The sequence below is a fragment of the Suricata suricatta genome, chromosome 16, assembly GCF_006229205.1.
Source record: "Suricata suricatta isolate VVHF042 chromosome 16, meerkat_22Aug2017_6uvM2_HiC, whole genome shotgun sequence".
Lineage (NCBI taxonomy): Eukaryota > Metazoa > Chordata > Mammalia > Carnivora > Herpestidae > Suricata > Suricata suricatta.
Genome location: NC_043715.1, coordinates 51550251 through 51565128, shown reverse-complemented (window position 1 = coordinate 51565128; position 14878 = coordinate 51550251). Strand labels below are relative to the sequence as shown.

Below are 14878 nucleotides of genomic sequence, written 5' to 3'. Positions count from 1 at the left end.
GGATGCAGCAGCCTCCGAGGAGTTCGAGGTTCCTTCTCTGTGAAATGGAAAAAGTAATGGGAACCAACACCCAGGGCCACATGCGGGAGCAGTGGGGGGGGGGGGGACTGTGAGAGCCCATCCTGGTACTCAGCACCTGAGCTACACAGGAGAGAAAGCTGGAGAAGGCAGAGGGGGGTGGCAGAAACCCAGAGAGAAGGGGATGGAGGCAGGGGGGTGAGGGAAATTTGGGGGGGCACAGAGACCCAGAGAGGAAGGACAGAGACCACAGAGATCAAAGATTGGGGGACAGATACTGGGGGGGAGAGGCAGCGGAGAGCAGAAACCAGAAGAGAGGGAGACAGAGATCCAGAGAGAGGGGGGCAGAGACCCAGGAGTGGGGCAGAGAAACTTGTGGAGGGGGACAGATACTCAGGAGGGAGGAGACCAGGGGGGCAGAGGCCAGAAGAGAGGGAGACAGAGACCCTGAGAGACTAGGGGACAGAGATCGGTGGGCAGAGGGCAGAGTCCAGGAGAGGGTGAGAAAGAGACCTTGAGAGAGGGGGGCAGAGACCAGAGAGAGGAAGAGACAGAAAACCAGAGCGAGTGGGGGACAGAGACCCAGCGGGAGGAGGACAAAGACCCAGAGGGAGAGGGACAGAGACCACTGATAGGGGACAGAGATCAGAGAGAAGGGGACACAGACCAGAGGGGGAGATAGAGACCCAGAGAGGGCGACAGAGATCAGGGTGGGGAACAGAGACCAGAGAAAGGGATGGAGACCCAGACAGAGGGGGACAGAGACCCAGAAAGACATGGGACAGAATTAGAGAGAGGGAAGAGAGTTGGGTGCCTGGGGACCCCAGGTGAGGTGACAAGTCCCAGACTGGACAGAGAACAGCAGGAGAACACGAAGCAGATGGCTTTGGGCTCCTGTCTTAAGTGATGACAGCGTTAATGAAGCCAGAAGAAGAACAGGGATGGTGGTATTGCTTTTCGAGAAGGTCAGCAAACCAGTGCAAAGACGGATGGGGCAGAATTCCTGGAGGTCACGTGCGGTCTTGGTGCTAAGCCCCTTCCTGGCAGGACTTTCTGCCGTGGTGTCAGGAGTTGCAACAAGGGTGACGCTAGTCATTGAGCTTGCCCTGTCGATCTTACCATCTTGTCCACCCTTCCTCGCTGCCATCTGACCAACGTGTCGTCATTCCCGTTTTATGGAAAAGGAAATGAAGCAGCCTCAGAGCGAGGGGGGGGGGCCCTGGATGGCCACACTGAAGTTCATGGGGGGCCACGGAGCAATTTGTCCCCGTCACTGGCTCCCCCCTCCCCACCATGCCACTGGCTTCTCAGCCAAGGCTGCCGGACCCTGCCTTCACCATCCCCAGATCTGCTCTCAGAGAAGCGCAGACTCACCTCCAGGGACCCAAATGGCCCCTTTTCAAAGAAGTAATGACCACAGGCCAGTCTGTGCCGCTCCCAACAGCCCTGGGAAGGTAGCTATTAACCCCACCTCCAGGTGACAGGTAGGGTAACAGAGTCCCCCCACTGAGGTCATTCAGCTACTAAGTGAGAGAAGGAGTTGACCCCAGGACCCAATTTCCTTATTTTCCAGGACAGCTACAAGAGGCTCAAGACCTTCAGTTTAAAAACAATCACTTTGGGGGCGCCTGGGCGGCTCAGTAGGTTAAGCCTCCAACTTCGGCTCAGGTCAGATCTCACGTTCGTGGGTTCGAGCCCTGCGTCAGGCTCTGTGCTGACAGCTAGCTCAGAGCCTGGAGCCTGCTTCCGGTTCTGTGTCTCCTTCTCTCTCTGCCCCTCCCCCTCTCACGCTCTGTCTCTCTCTGTATCAAAAATAAATAAAACATTAAAAAAAAAAAAAGAAAAAACAATCACTTTGGGTGCACCTGGGGGGCTCAGTCGGTTAAGCGTTTGACTTCAGCTCAGGTCATGATCTCACGGTTCGTGGGTTGGAGCCCCACGTCAGGCTCTGTGCTGACCAGGTCCCTTGGTTTTGGGTCAGGTCCCGATATTTTGGTTCCTGAGATCAAGCCCCAGGTCGGGCTCTGCACGGACAGTGCACAGCCTGCTTGGGAGTCTCGCGAGTGCGCTGTCTCAAAATAAATAAACATTAAAGAAAATAATCAGCGGTGCCAGAGTGGTTCAGTAGGTGAAACATCTGACTTTGGCTGAGGTCACGATCTCGCGGTTTGTGAGTTCGAGCCCTCTAATGGGCTCTCTGCTGTCGGCACAGAGCCTGCTTCAGATCCTCTGTCTCCTCTCTCTCAAAAATAAACAATTTCTAAAAATTTTTAAATGTTTTACTTATTTTTGAGAGAGAGACACACACACAGCACGAGTAGGGGAGGGGCAGAGAGAAAGGGAGACGCAGAATCCTAAGCAGGCTCCAGTCCAGGCTCTGAGCTGTCAGCACAAAGCCCAACACAGGGCTCGAACTCACAAACTGAGAGATCATGACCTGAGCTGAAGTTGGCTGCTTAACCGACTGAGCCCCCCAGGTGCCCCCCATCTCTTTACTTCTTTTTTTTTCCAATCTCTTTACTTCCTATGGGTCTGTTCAGATGTCCTCATTCTTCCTCGTACTGTTCCTCCTCTTCTTCCTCTTCCCCTTCCTCCTCTTTCTCCTCCTCCTCCTTCTCCATCTCTGTCTTCATCTTCTTCAGATTTTATTTTATTTTTAAAAAATGTTTTATGGGGCGCCTGGGTGGCTCAGTCGGTTAAACCTCCGACTTCGGCTCAGATCAGATCTCATGTTCGTGGGTTCAAGCCCCGCGTCAGGCTCTGTGCTGACAGCTAGCTCAGAGCCTGGAGCCTGCTTCTGGTTGTGTCTCCTTCTCTCTCTGCCCCTCCCCCTCTCATGCTCTGTCTCTGTCTGTCTCAAAAATAAATAAAACATTAAAAAAATGTTTTATTTATTTTTGAGACAGAGCATGAGAGGGGGAGGGGCAGAGAGAGAGGGAGACACAGAATCTTAAGTAGGATCCAGGTTTTGAGCTGTCAGCACAGAGCCCAACATGAGACTCGAACTCATGAACGCAAGATCATGCCCTGAGCTGAAATCAGAGTCTTAACCGACTGAGCCACCCAGGCGCCCCCAGATTTTATTTTTAAGTAATCTTTACATCTAAGGTGGGGCTCAAATTCAAAAGCCCAAGAGATCAAGACTCACGAACTTTACGAACTGCACCAGCCAAGCGTCCCTCTGGTAATGACTTCTAATTTTCATTCTCCTGAGGTCACTGAGGTCATACTTTGTATGATTCAATTCTTTTACAGTTCTTGAGACGTGGTTTTTGACTCAATACACGGTCCATTCTGGAGCCATGCAGAATGCCTCACAGCACTTGAGAGGACCAGGTGCTCTGCTGTTGGTGGGTGGAGTGCATCTGTCAGATGTCCTGCTGATCTTCTCTCTGGCTCTTCTGTCCATTAGAAAGTGACATACTGAAGCCAAAGTCCCCAACCATTCTTGTTGAATTGTCAACTCCACCCTTCAATTCTGTCAGGTTTTGTTTTGTGCATTTTAAATTCTTTCTAATGTTTTCGTTATTTTTGAGAGAGAGACAGACAGACAGACAGAGTATGAATCAGCAGAGAGTGGCGGGGTGGGGGGAGACACAGAATCCGAGGCAGGCTCCAGGCTCTGAGCCGTCAGCACAGAGCCCTGCACGGGGCTCAAACTCCTGACCCACAAGATCATGACCTGAGCCAAAGTCGGATGCCATGACCTGAGCCGAAATCAAGAGTCAGACACCCAACTGGCTGAGCCACGCAGGCGCCCCGATACAACATTTCTTATCACACCTGTTCTCCCGAGCGATCATGCAAGGAATGTGATGTTGTCATTTTCTTACAATGGAGGAAACTTGTTCCCCCTTTTCTCTGTGTGTTGTTGGTTCAGCAACTGTGGACACCAAAGTAACCGGCTTAGGCAAGATGGTTTATGGCTCATATAATAATCACAACAAGTGTAGGAGGCTTGCTCTTCAAATTCAGTATGTTGCAGGCTCTGTATTCTGGAGGTCCCGTGATTAAGTCACAATTTGGGCAGCCAGTAACAAAAAAAACACAAAATAGCACAGGCTAAACAAGATGGAAAACGTTCTCTCTCACTTGCCCATCTTGGTCAGTGGCTGGAATTTAGGACGGCAGCTCCACAGTATTGAGGATTCAGGCTTCCATCTTGTTGTATCCTCCAATTGATGGTCCAAGATGTTTGCCCTTGGCTTTGGCCATGAACTTTACACTCCAGCCAGTAAGAAAAGAGAAAGGGGGATGCTTTCCCTCTTTTCCTTTAAGCAAGGCATGACTTAGAAATTGCCGACCTATTGCTACTCACATCCCATTGGCTGAAACTTTGTCGTATGGCCACACCTACCTGCAAGGGAGCCTGGGAAATGTAGTCTTTGACAGCACAGTCATGTGCTGGGCTAAGGCTTCTAAAAATGTGGAAGACGGAAGAGTGGATCCTGCCACCTGCATCCCTCTTGGGCCACAGTCTGCATTGCATGAGTCACAGGACATTTTCCGGTGACAGAAGGTGGTGATGGTCAGAGGCTACATGGTGTCATGGTTTAAACCAAAGGTGGTAGGTTTAAAATCTCAAGGCCATTTCATGTACCGTGTACCTGGGAGCTCAAGGGGGCATTCCATCTCTAAGCCTCGGTTTCCTCACTTGCAAATTGGGCCAAATAACCTCAAAAGGTGTAGCTTAGAGGACTAAAAAGGAAACATGTATGCGCGCGTGTGTGTGTGTGTGTGTGTGTGTGTGTGGCCAAGTGCTTAGTGAGCACTTATATCTGGAAAGTGGATTATCTTAAACTTTTTTTCCAGCGCCTGGAGAGAAAGCTAGAGCATGCGTTTTACCAGTTTATCTTATTTACGTCTGTGGACGCCAAGGGCATTTATCTCAACCCTCAAGTGAGACCATCCTTCTCTCACAGACCCCCCTCTGACCCCCACGCCCACCCCCTCCTGGATCCTACTTCTTTTCCTTCCCATCCACCAAGCAGAAAATTGAGTCCACCTTTTGGTTCATGGAGCAGGAATACCAAGAATCAAAGAGGTACAGCCCTGGCCCAAGGTCACAGGGCAGAATCGAAGTGCAAACCCAGCCTCCGCCCTGTTCTAGGCCTTTTTGTTGGGGTTGGGGTTTGCTGCCACACCCACTGACCCGCCTTCTCCCATTCTTCCGCAGAGTGTGGTCAACAGTGGATTGGTCTGGGCCAAAGACTCCATCACCAGCTTGAAGGAAAAGACCACCAGGGTTAACCAGCACGTGCAGACACTGCAGGTGTGGGAACCCCCCCACCCCCCCCAACACTCCGCTTCCGCCACGGCCAAGTGTGCCTCTCCTCCCCCTGGGGTATCCTTCTCGTGGGCCCTGGCTAACCTCACTTCCCTTCCCGGCTCCAGAGTGAGTGTTTGGTGCTGAGCGAGAACCTAGAGAGAAGGCAGCAAGAGGCGGAGGAACTAGAAGGTTACTGTAGTCAACTCAAGGTGAGCCCCAGTGGAGCAAGAGTCGGGTTGGGAGACGGGGGTGGAAGTAGGGAGAAGGTGGAAAGTGAGAGGGAATGAAGTCATGGACAGGAGAGTCGTGGAGAAAAGTAGCAGGGGGAAGGGTCTAAGGAGGAAGCCATCCCTGAAGCCCAGAGAACCAGGCTGATAGGGGGCAGATGGGGGAAGTGGATGTGTCTCCGAGAAGGGGTTGGAGCCTCTATGGGACTAGGGAGGGGAAGGGTTGGGAGGCAAGAACTGGAACGGGAAGGCAGGGCCCTGCCTGGTGTCCTGACCCAGGAGAGCTGCCTGAAGGTGACCCGGTTGGTGGAAGATGCTGAAATAAAAACCAACTTCCTGAAGCAGAACTCTACCCTGTTGGAGGTGAGGAGGTGTTTGGGGAAGAGGATCAGGTGGGACTTCCTACCCAGACACCCCCCCCCCCCCCGCATCACCACCACCACCACCACTGCCCCTTCATTTTCACGTTCAAGCTCCTCCATGCCCCATCACTTTCAGATCTTGGAGAGGGACTCGTGTCGGACTCAGCAGGAATGCCTGTCCGGCCCACATTTCCCACTCATTTCCCAGCACAATGTTGGAAAAGCCTCACTTGTGCTTCCTAAACAGGAGGGGCTGGAATTTGGCCCCACAAAGAACTGGAGTGGGGGTGGAGTGCGGGATGGAGGCAGGAGGTAGGCATTCGGAGGTGAAAGTGAGCTGGATTTTGGATGGGCTAGTCGTCCCCAGCAATGGAAAGTCCATCTAGACTCGAAACAGGGCTTCCCGATCTTCTCTTCCTCAACCATTTACTTTCCAATCTTGGGTGGATCTGGGGGGTGGAGGTGGTCGTTGGAGGCAAGGGGCTGGACGGTGTCACCCCACCTTCCTTCCCGGCCCAGGAGAAGCTGCGTTATCTCCGGCAGCTGGTGCAGGATGAGACACCATGGAGGCAGGAGGCCAAGCTGCAGGAGCTAGAGCAGAAACTGGAGGCTGGCCTCTCCCGGCACAGCCTGGGCTCCACCGCCCAGCCCCCTGGCAGCTCTGACCCTCCCGGGAGCCCCAACGAACCCCGGCAACCGTGGGCCGTGGCCCCAGGCGGTTGGGGAATGGGGCCGCGGGCAGGGGAGTGCCCCAACTTGCGTGAGCTGGAGTTACAGAAGGTCTCTTACAGCCTTGAGGAGCTGAGGTGAGTGGGAAGGGTGGGCTGGTGTGGAGCCTCAACGACCTGACATGGGCGTGGGCCTGAGGGTGGAGCCTTGAAGATCATACGGGAACAAGGGCCTACACGGTGGAGCTCAAAGAGCCCAGGAAGAAGTGTGTTGGGGATGGTGAGCTGGAAAGGCCAGACTTCAAAGAGCTGAGTTTGAGTATAGGGTTGGTGGAAGGGAGGTCCGCGTCTGGTAAAAGTAGGGTGGGTGGGTCTGGGTAGGGGACAGGTCCTCAAGGGCTCCAATTTCAGGGGGGCAGCGTCTGGAGGAGCTGGCATGGGGCTGGGGGAGGAGCAAGACAAGGGAAGGGCCAGGATACCCGACAAGGGGACAAGGTTCTGTAGGACACGGGAGGATTACAAGGAATGGACAGGACAAGAGAATTTGGGAGCTGGGTGGTTCCAGAATCACGGGCAGGGTGGGGTCTATGGAGACCTGTCCAAACCTTAGCCCTGACCTGTTCCTTACTTCTCCCTCTCCAGAAGGGAGGTGTCCTCGCTGACTGCCAGGTGGCATCAGGAGGAGGGGGCGGTACAGGAGGCCCTGCGGCTGCTTGGGGGCCTGGGCGGCAGGCTCGACGGCTTCCTGGGCCAGTGGGAGCAGGCGCAGCGGGAACAGGCGCAGACTGCGCGGGGCCTAGAGGAGCTGCGGGGCCGGACAGATGAGCTGTGCACAATGTAAGAACCGAGGCGAGTGAGGGGCCGGGGCGGGGTGGATAGGGGGCGGGGCCGGGAGGTAAGGGTTGGACCAATCGGCTGGGGCCTAGGGGTCCAGACCCTAGCCTGGCAAGAAGAAGCTCTAATTAGAGAGGGGGGTGCCCCCTATAGCTAATAAGGACTGAGGGGCGGGGCCAATTCGAGAAGAGTTGTGTTCCATACCTTAAAAGGATAAAGGGTGGAGCCAAGAGGAACAGGGAACGCCAATTGGAGAACAGGGAGGGGCATGTGAGCACAAACTATAAAGGAAGGGCCAATCAGAGAGCAGAGGGGTGGGGCGGTGCAGGGCGGGAGTATCACAGGCTAGATGCGAACAGAGGAGCTGGGCTAATAATAGGTGAAGCGCGAAGGGGACTTGGATTTAATCGTCAGAGAGGTGACCTCGCAGCACTGTACTCTCACCTCAGGATGGAGCGATCAGCAGTGTCTGTGGCTTCACTGAGGAGCCAACTGGAGGGGCTGGGCCCAATGAAACCTATCCTGGAGGAGCTGAGGCGGAGCTCTCGAAGAGGGTCTGACCTCCCCATGAACCTAGATCGGCCACCTCTAGGCTCCTGTGTCCGCTGTCCTAGGTAAGGGGATCAGGCCTGGTGGGGCCTGGTGCATTCTGGGTCATGTTGAGGACAGGCCATTGAAAGAGATGGGGCACCGGCCAAGACTCTAGCAGGGGGTGCGGTGGGTAGGGAGGAGTTCACGGTGGGAGACAGAGTATCCCCATGCGGTTTAGGACAGGCTAGTCCTGGTGCATTATGGGAGCCAGATTCCTGCCCTTCCCACAGGGCGAAGTCAGTGTCTTGTGGAACACAAGATATGATGATGCATTAGTCCGCAATAGGAAGTGGGGGACTCCCAATACAGGTTCAAGTTTAACTAGTGCATGATGGGAAATGTGGTTTTTTTTCATGAACGGAGGCCTGTCTGCTACCCTTTGAGAGGGGGGCATCCCCAGGTACTGTGGGAATTACCCACGCTGTGGAAATCAAAAGATACCCGTTGCCCTGTAGGTTGGCCCCAGTGCATGGTGGGAAGGGTGCGTGGGTGCACAGTGGAAGCAAGATCTGGGTGGAGGCTGGGCAGGTGGGTATAGGGCATCTGGGGGGTTGGTACTAGGCTTCTTACGCCTGGTGACTGCCCCTCCCTCAGTCAGGGGCAGCCGCTGAACACAGAGTCCCTGCAGCAGCTGCTGGATGGAGCACTGACGCCGCTAGTGGACGAGGTGAAACAGAGAGGCCTGGTTCCCGCCTGCCCCAACTGCCAGAGGCTGCACAAGAAGATTCTGGTACCAGGGACCACAGGCCATCATGCCCCTCTTGTGTCAGGGGAGTGGGAGGGGTGCCCCAGACACAGGGATACTGTGGGTCGTGGCAGGACGGGAAGTACTAAACACCGTGGGTGACAGGTGTTGGGGGGGGAACACGTGGATCTGATGGCTTGGGGTGGGGTTGGGGAGGGACAAGCAGTCTGTTGGGTAGTAAGTCATTATGGATCCGGGGTGACAGACTCGGGCCCAAGGCATTGGAGGACACATTGGGTCTGGTGCATTGTGGGTCACAGAAGATGGATGCCAGTCTACAGCTTCATGGAATATAAGCCTGATTTTCTGTAGCCCTTGAGAGGCAATATGGAATCATGGAGGTCAGACAAGGGACCCAGTGAATACAGGTCATAGTAAGCTAATGCATTATGGGAAATGAACTATGGCTCTTTGCGAGGTATTGCACCCGGACCCCAGCCTAACAGCTGGTGGAACATGAGGCCTGTGTACATCCTGAAACATGGCTACCGAATGCATTATGGGAGGCTGGTCTAATGTAGGATGGGATGCGGGTTGTCGTGGGTGGGACAGACACCGATGTGGCAGAACAACAGGATTAATACATGATAGGACACGGGGCCGGGGACACTGTGGAATGTAGGGAACTGGAACACTAACGATTATTATTTTACCTGAGATCCTGGTCTAGGAGCCATGTGGGGTATTATGAATTAGGGGATGTAGTTCACCACATGGTGGGATACTGGGGCCTGCACACGTCAAACGCATGATGGCTCACGGGCAGGAGGGGACACCACGCTAGATGCTAATTGAGTGTTTGCTGGGACACAGAGGCGGTACGTCGGGACAGTGGGACAGCCTCAGGTCTGAAGCACGATGGGAAACCCTGCGGGGGAGGAACGAGGACCCCACGGGCCCCATGCCCCTTGCCCTCCGCGATCCAGCTCCGCCTCCGCCCCCAGCCCGCTCCGGCAAGCCCAGCTGCGTCTACACTCCTCTCCCCAGGAGCTGGAGCGCCAGGCCTTGGCCAAACACGTCAGGGCAGAGGCCCTCAGCTCCACCCTGCGGCTGGCCCAAGAGGAAGCCTTGCGGACCAAGAACCTGCTGCTGACGGACAAGATGAAGCCAGAGTGAGGAAGGCGGCTGAGGGCGTGGGGGGAGGGGGAGGTCTTGGGGAAGGGGCCTGAGTCACCCTGTCTGTCCGCTCTAGCCCCAAGGCTAGCCCCGTAGCCTCATGGGCACCAGCTCCCTGCCGTCTGTTATTACAGGGAGAAGGGGGCCACTCTGGACTATCTACGCTTGAAAACGTGCTCCCTCCATGATCAACTCAGCAACCTGCCACTTGAGGGGTCCACAGGACCAATGCGGGGAGGAAGTGGCGGGGCAACTCCCCCAACACGGGGGAGCCCGGCCCCTGAAGAATAAATGGCCTCTCATGCTGGCATGAAATCTGTCTCCTTTTCTGGCACCAAAGGGGGGGCTGGTGAATGGCACACACACCATGCACCAGCCTCTCCCCACAACTTGATCCTCAGCCAATGGGGTGCCTTGGTTTCCAGGGAGCTACACTTCTTTGAAAAGGAAATACAGGGTAGAAATAAGGATCAGCACGGTTTGGGCCTATCAATCCAAACCTTTTTACAGTGACTTTCTAAAAATTATATATATATGTAAATTTTAAAAAAAGGTTTTTTTACCTTTATTTATTATTGAGAGACAGAGATAGAGCACGAATGGGGTAGGGGCAGAGAGAGAAGGCGACACAGAATCCAAAGCAGGCTCCGAGCTCTGAGCTGTCAGCAGAGAGGCCAACACGGGGCCCGAACCCACGAACCGTGAGATCATGACCTGAGCTGAAGTCAGACACTCAACTCACAGAGCCCCCCAGGCGCCCCTATATATAAATTTTTTAAACAAATCTCTATGGAGTCTAAACTCAAGACCCTGAGATCAAGAGTCACAGCCTTTACTGACTCCGCCAGCCAGGAGCCTTTGGAGTGATTAAAAAAGAAACATTTGTTAATGTTTATTTATTTTTGAGAGAGAGAGAGAGAGCATGAGTGGAGAGGGGCAGAGATAGAGGGAGACACAGAACCTGAAGCAGGCTCCAGGCTCCGAGCTGTCAGCACAGAGCCTGAGGAAAGGCCTTCGAGCCGTGAGATCATGACCTGAGCTGAAGTCAGCCACTCATCCAACTGAGCCGCCCAGGCACCCCGCCCGAGTGATTTTTTTTTTTTTTACTAGACCATTATATTGTCTACTGCTATGTAAAAAATTACCCCTCCCCAAACTTAGCTGCTTAAAACAAATAAGCCCATTCTCTCACTCACACAATTTCTGAGGTCAGGAACCTAGGCGTGGCTTAGCTGGGTGGTTCTGGCTCAGGGTCCCCATGAGGCGGCAGTGACTATATCAGCGGGAGCTGCAATCATCCGAAGGCTCGACTGGGGCTGGAAGTTGTCATTTCAAGACGGCACACGTAGATGCTCTCACGTGGAGGCCTTGGTTCCTTGCTGTCTGGTGGCTGGGTGCCTCAGTTTCCACGGCAGCTAACCGTACGTAGAGCAAGCGGTCTAAGAACAAGCAGGAAGCTACAGTGCTTTAAGGATCTCATCTCCGAAGTTGCATACTATCATTCCTTCTTATGTTCATTAGAGTTGAGTCACTAAGTCCAGATCATACGCAAGGATCATGTCAGAGAATTTACAGACATAATTTTTTTTTTTAAAGATTTCAATTTAGGGGCGCCCGGGTGGCTCAGTCAGTTCAGTGTCTGACTTCGGCTCAGGTCATGATCTCGTGGTTTGTGGGTTCAAGACTCATGTTGGGCTCTGTGCAGATAGCTCAGAACCTGGAACCTGCTTTGGATTCTGTGTCTCGCTCTCTTGTCTCCCTGTCTTTCTCTGCCCCTCTCCTACTCACACTCTGTCTCTGTATCTCAAAATTAAACATTAAAAAACATTTCAGGGGCACCTGAGTAGCTTAGTCAGGTAAGTGTCTGACTTTGGCTCAGGTCATGATTTCATGGTTTGTGAGTTCGAGCCCCACATCAGGCTTTGTGCTGACAGCTCAGAGCCTGCAGCCTGCTTCGGATTCTGTCTCTCCCTCTCTCTCTAACTTTCCCCTGCTTGCACTCTGTCTCTCTCTTCCTCTCAATAGTAAATAATAAACATTAAAATTTTTTTTAAATATTTCAGTTTTGTAAAGTAATTTCTGCACCCAACATGGGGCTTGAACTCACAACCCTGAGATCAAGAGTCACATGCTTGCCTGATGGAGCCAGCCAGGCGGTCCTGGAGACATATGCTAGAGACCATGTCAACTTGTGGACCTATTTTAAACCACCATTTTTAACCTTTTAATTGAAGAATAACATAAATGGGAAAGTTCACAGATCAAAAGTGTATAACAAATTATCCTAAAATGGACCCATGTTTCCAACCACAACCAAGATTTAGACACTCAACCTTACTGGCACCCATGAAACCCCCATCATGCCCCGTCCTGGCCACCTCCTTCTGTGCACCCAGCATGCAGCTCCTGTCCTAACACTGTTGCAATAACACAAAGACAGGGAATACAGGAAACTATCGTTACTTCTAGATGCCAAATAATTACACATATTGAGAATCAGAGAACCCAAAGGAATCTATAAATTATTAAAATTTTTTAAGTGTTTTATTTATTTTTGATACAGAGAGAGACAGAGCATGGGGGGGGCATGAGAGGGGGAGAGTCAGTACATTTTGGGGTGTGTGGCTGACACACTTAGTAGAGCACCCCATTTTTTTTTTTTTTAATATTTTTGAGAGAAAGAGTGCAAGCGGAGCTGGGGCAGAGGGAGAGGGATACAAAGAATCTAAAGCTGGAGGGGCGCCTGGGGGGCTCAGTCGGTTAAGCCTCCGACTTCGGCTCAGGTCAGATCTCACGTTCGTGGGTTCGAGCCCCGCGTCGGGCTCTGTGCTGACAGTTAGCTCGGAGCCTGGAGCCTGCTTCCAGTTCTGTGTCTCCTCCTCTCTCTGCCCCTCCCGCTCTCATGCTCTGTCTCTCTCTGTCTCAAAAATAAATAAAACATTAAAAAAAATTTTTTTTTAATAAAATAAATAAAGCTGGAGACAGGCTCTGCACTGTCAGCACAGAGCCCGAGGAGGGCCTCTAACTCACAAGCTGTGAGATTATGACCCGAGCCGAAGTCACACGCTTAACTGATTAAGCCACCCAGGCGCCCCTAAGCACCCCACTCTTGATCTAAGGGTCATGTTGAGCATGGAGCCTACTTAAAAAAAAAAAAAAGTTAAAAAAGTCAGTTCACGGGGCGCCTGGGTGGCTCAGTCGGTTAAGGGTCCGACTTCGGCTCAGGTCATGATCTCACGGTTTGTGGGTTTGAGCCCCTCGTCGGGCTCTGTGCTGACAGCTCAGGACCTGGTGCCTGCTTCGAATTCTGTGTCTTCTCTCTCTCTCTCTCTCTGCCCCTCCCTGGCTTATGCTCATTCTCACTCTTTCTCTCTCTGAAATAATAAATGAATAAACTTTTAAAATTCATTAAAAAATAAAATCTTTAAGATTTTAAAATTTAAAATATTAAATTTAAAATATTAAATATTAAAATTTTAAATTTTTAAATAAGAAAATTAAAATCTTATTTTTTAAAAAACATTTATTTTTGAGAGAGAGAGACAAAGAGACAGAGCATGAGTAGGGGAGGGTCAGAGAGAGAGCGAGACACAGAATCTGAAACAGGCTCCAGGCCCTGAGCTGTCAGCACAGAGCCTGATATGGGGCTAGAACTCATAAACCACAAGATCATGACTGGAGCCAAAGTTGGCCGCTTAACCGACTGAGCCACCCAGGCGCGCCCTGAAAATTAAAAACTTAAAAAAATCAGTGAGTTTAACAAGGAGGCTGAACAAAAGGTGAATGTAAAAAAATAAATTTATTTCTGTGTGCCAATGATTAAAAAGTTAAAAAATGAAAAGAAATATTTTAAGGTAGAATTTACTTCTCCCCAACTGATAACAAATAAAAGCTAATAGATTTCAGATTTTTATTTTTTAAATTTTTTAATGTTTTATTTATTTTTGATACAGAGAGAGACAGAGCATGAGAGGGGGAGGGGCAGAGAGAGAAGGAGACACAGAACCGGAAGCAGGCTCCAGGCTCTGAGCTAGCTGCCAGAGCCTGACGCGGGGCTCGAACCCACGAACGTGGGACACCTGGGTGGCTCAGTCAGCTGTGCGTCCAACTCTTGATTTCGATTCAGGTCATGATCACAGGGTCTGTCTCTCCTTCCCTGCTCATGTGTGTGTGAGCTCTTTCTATCTCTAAAAATAAAAATAGTAAATAAATCGCCCCTTAGAGAATGAATAATTATTCTCATTTTCCAGAGTGTACAGACTATATTTTTGTTTCCACCAGAATCCATATGTTGAAGACCTAACAGCCCATGCGATGGCATTTGGAGGGGGCCACTGGGAGGTTGAGATGTGGCCATAGCGTGAACCCCACGATGGGATTAGTTTGTTTATGATTCTACTTTTTTTTAAAGATTTATTTAGAGAGGAACAAAGACAGCACAAGGGAGGGAGAGGCAGAGAAAGAGGAAGAGAGAGAGAATCCCAAGCAGGCTCCGCGATGTCAGCACTGAGCCCGATGGTGGGGCTCCATGTCACAAACCGTGAGACCATGACCTGAGCTGAAATCGAGAGTCGGGCACTGAACTGACCGAGTCACCGAGACGCCCCACGATTCTACTTTTAAGCAATCTCTACACGCAACGTGGGCTCGAACCCACAACCCTGCAATCAAGAGCTCTGCCAGCACCCCAGGATTAGTGTCCTTTTAACAAGAGACACAATCCCCTCCCTTTCTTTCCCTTCCCTTCCATTCCTTCCCCCCCCCCCCCCCCCCCCCCCCCCCCCCCCCCCCCCCCCCCCCCCCCCCCCCCCCCCCCTCCCCCTCTCCCCTCCCCATCCCCCTCCCCATCCCCCTCCCCCTCTCACCACCTAAGGACACAGGAAGAAGGCAACCGTTTGCAAACCAGGAAGCCGACACCAAATCTGCCGCCACTTTGATCCTGGACTTCCCAGACTCCCGGGACTTGAGATCCAGCTGTGTGCTGGGTGAGCGGCGGGCTTTGTCATCGCCCCCAGAACTGACCAAGATGCCGAGGGAGACACGCGGCC

The 14878-nt window shown here is 52.3% G+C and overlaps 1 protein-coding gene across 5 annotated transcripts in view; it reads left to right on the top strand.

Annotated features, from left to right (window-relative positions):
* The window catches only part of TSKS (testis specific serine kinase substrate), a 12131-nt gene extending 1986 nt beyond the window's left edge, over positions 1 to 10145 (top strand). For 2 of the 5 annotated variants that reach the window (XM_029925247.1, XM_029925251.1), the window contains 9 exons: positions 5195 to 5290; positions 5413 to 5496; positions 5794 to 5877; positions 6396 to 6682; positions 7187 to 7381; positions 7828 to 7992; positions 8564 to 8699; positions 9702 to 9826; positions 9965 to 10145. In XM_029925247.1, the coding sequence (XP_029781107.1) occupies positions 5195 to 5290; positions 5413 to 5496; positions 5794 to 5877; positions 6396 to 6682; positions 7187 to 7381; positions 7828 to 7992; positions 8564 to 8699; positions 9702 to 9826; positions 9965 to 10121 (1329 nt within the window). In that variant the 3' untranslated portion in view covers positions 10122 to 10145. Of the gene's footprint in view, positions 1 to 5194; positions 5291 to 5412; positions 5497 to 5793; positions 5878 to 6395; positions 6683 to 7186; positions 7382 to 7827; positions 7993 to 8563; positions 8700 to 9527; positions 9533 to 9658; positions 9827 to 9964 lie in introns of all 5 variants that reach the window. The other 3 variants (XM_029925250.1, XM_029925249.1, XM_029925248.1) reach the window with 3 other exon arrangements.
* The last annotated feature ends 4733 nt before the right edge of the window (positions 10146 to 14878 follow it).